The following is a 2,887-nucleotide window of genomic DNA, read 5'->3' as shown; positions in this document are numbered from 1 at the left end:
TACCATGATATTAGTGGACTAACGAAGACCAGGTCCAAAATAGATTGCGCCGTGTTGCCGATCCTTGTCGGCGATGTCACTATCTGGGTCAGGTCGTTCGAGAACGCACAGTCAAGCAACATCTCTGAATCACGTGCGTGTGCTCCCGCTGATCTCATTTTTAACCAGTCAATATGGGGTAAATTAAAATCACCGGCCATGATTAGTCGTACGCGATCATTACGAAAAGACCCAAGAAAGTCGTATAATTGCTCAAGGAACACTGGTGAGGCATTAGGCGGTCTGTACACTACTCCTAGAACAAGGTTATTCCCGTAAAAATCAACCCGACACCACAAACTTTCGTGGTTAGGAATGCCTGGTAGTAGGCACGCGCCTAACTCGGACTTCAGGACAATGGCAACGCCACCGCCACGTGACAGTCTATCGTTTCGGTAAATTTTGTGTGTCGGCGGAATGACTTCGCTGTCCTGTATATCTGAGTGCAGCCATGTTTCGGTTATCAAAGTGGCGTGGGGGTCAAAATCAAGGAGCATTGCCTCGAAATCTGTAAGTTTATTCAAAACACTTTGCGCATTAAATGACACAAGTCGGAAGGTTATTTGCTTCTGACGTCACGGAGCGGTGGAAACACGTTTCTTGCTGCTGCTGGGCAGTTTCACGCGCGTTTGTGTGCTGTCATCCCACGCATAAATGTCACCGTTTACATGAAGCTTATCATGAACCAGAAACACTTTAGCGTCGTTTTGTTTATCTGGCTGCGCAGATGTCCAGAACAACTTTCGCGTTCGAATTGTTTCCTGCGACAAATCATGCCGGACAGAAACCTTACTTCCCTTTAGTAAATGACAATTCTTAAGAACAGACATTTTTTCACTGTGGTCTTGGAAGTGCAGTATGACTGGCCTTGTTTTCTCGGGAACATGTCTACCAAGACGATGCAGACGGTCAACACTGTTTACAGTGACCTTCAGAGTGGTTTTGAAAAGATTATTTATGACCTTGTCTTTAAGCGAGTCTCCAGTTTCGCCGGTTTGCTCTTCAATGCCAAATATAACAAGGTTGTCTTTTCTGGACCTGTTTTCGAGTTCAACAAGCCTCCTCTCTTGTAGTTTGTTCGCTTGCTGAATATCTGCAATAACTTGTAGCAGAGGAGAGTCCCGTTCTTTTTTTTGCAGCGCATCTATGTCCTTTTCTGCCTTATCCAGCCGTGTTAGGACATCTCTGACAAATGAATCTAAACTTAATTGTTTTTCATTGATCTCTCTTATTTCTTTCCGCATTTCAGATTGGCCAGCAAGAAGCTGGTCGAGTGATTCCTGGATACTAGGTCCAGGATTGGTTTCTACATCTCCTGATTGTAACAACAATGCCGATATCAAGTCACGACACACTGACGCAACGCTTCTAACTATGGTTTGTGGACTTCCGTCCACAAACCATAGTTATGGTTAAACTGTTACCGGTATGAACCCGTTTATTTTCATATAGGTGCCAAATGTTTTTTTTTTTCAGTAGGGCTACGCTGGTATAGGATGTCCCATAATACGACACGCTTTTATGGTTCCGATGACCTGTATCGTTCCGTCTTAATCCACTATACTGGAGCCGCCTTTTTCGCTTGTATAGAATGTCCCATATTACGGTTGCGCTTGTATGAGCCTTTTCCATCGTCTTTCCATCATCGAGATTTTCCAACAGGGCGGAGTGTAAACACCAGCTAAAATGACCATTATTTGTAGATCGTAGAAATCTCCTCCGTCTGAAAGTCTTGCACAATATTCATCGTGTAAAAACTGGTTTAGAAAAGGTAAATAGACAAAAGTCTCTGTCCACGTATCCCGTAAAAATGGCCATGCCTTAGAAAGAAGAAAGATTAAATCTTTTTTTTTTTGGGGGGGGGGGGGGGGGGGACAAAAAAAAACATTCGGCGACATTTTTTTTTTTTTTTTGTAGAGTCCAGGTTTCAAAATATTTCCTTCCATCACGCACGGTCATTATAATTTCCGATGACGCCGTATTCACGCGTTGAATATCTAACCTCCTTTCATCAGTTTTTTTATGTTTTACCTCTTACTGCAGTGCCAGATGAAGGAGTAGATAACTGAATAAAAAAAACTATGGTAAAGTGTCACTGTCACTTGCTTATTCGATGCAGACAGTCGCTCCCGCAGTGTAAACGAGAATAGGAACGGCTCTCTGCGTCATGCTATACACGTAAGTAATCGCAATTCTAGTTTAGTCAAATTAGTTACCACGTTATTTTGAAAAATGTTCTATCTTACTTGGTTAGATCCAGTGAGCACATTGTGGTCATAACGCCGCAAACTGAAGTTAGGTGCCATTGGAAACGACATAATTAGAAAATGTTGAAGCGTCTGTGAGGAAAACCGTGTCTTTATAGCTTTTCATTTGTTGAATTGCCTTTGATGTAGCGATTCCTCAGTTACAAGCTTCAATAGACTTTACAGAGGTTTTACATGAAATGCGGATGACATAACATTTAGGTATAGCCTCAAAAAAAAAACACTTGGTAAACACTCTCAGCCTTTTTGTTTATAATAAATAATTGAAGACACACGTAAAAAGTGATCCCAAAACTAGCCTTGCAAGTAGTTTGTTCGCTAAATTGCCATGATGTATATTTATATTGATTTCTCTATGATTATGATAAAATTATGACACTATGCCATGAAAAATAAGGGTTATGGAATATATGTAAGGCCAACCCTGATGATTCTCAAGTAGGAGCGAAATTTTGAAAGTGACGCAATAAGGTAATCGCAAAGATAAGACTAGCAAAAAAGTATAATTAAACAAATAGATTACAGAAGTGCCACGGAAACCTAAAAAAGACTTGGGGCTAGATCAACCAAATCACCAGCAT

The 2,887-nt window shown here is 41.3% G+C and overlaps 1 protein-coding gene across 1 annotated transcript; it reads right to left on the bottom strand.

The window, feature by feature from the left end:
• Nucleotides 1-349: 349 nt before the first annotated feature.
• LOC115317477 lies at nucleotides 350-2,308 on the bottom strand. Its single transcript, XM_040219310.3, has 2 exons — nucleotides 2,286-2,308; nucleotides 350-1,425 (listed from the first exon to the last, which is right to left on the bottom strand). The coding sequence occupies exons 1-2, from the start codon at nucleotides 2,306-2,308 to the stop codon at nucleotides 615-617; spliced, it is 834 nt and encodes a 277-aa protein (XP_040075244.1). The 3' UTR covers nucleotides 350-614.
• Nucleotides 2,309-2,887: the final 579 nt, after the last annotated feature.

The sequence above is a fragment of the Ixodes scapularis genome, unplaced genomic scaffold (genome assembly GCF_016920785.2).
Source record: "Ixodes scapularis isolate PalLabHiFi unplaced genomic scaffold, ASM1692078v2 PGA_scaffold12__126_contigs__length_90152505, whole genome shotgun sequence".
Classification (NCBI taxonomy): Eukaryota; Metazoa; Arthropoda; class Arachnida; order Ixodida; family Ixodidae; genus Ixodes; species Ixodes scapularis.
The sequence above is the reverse complement of the archived record's forward strand: the minus strand, read 5'-3'. Positions and strand labels throughout refer to the sequence as shown.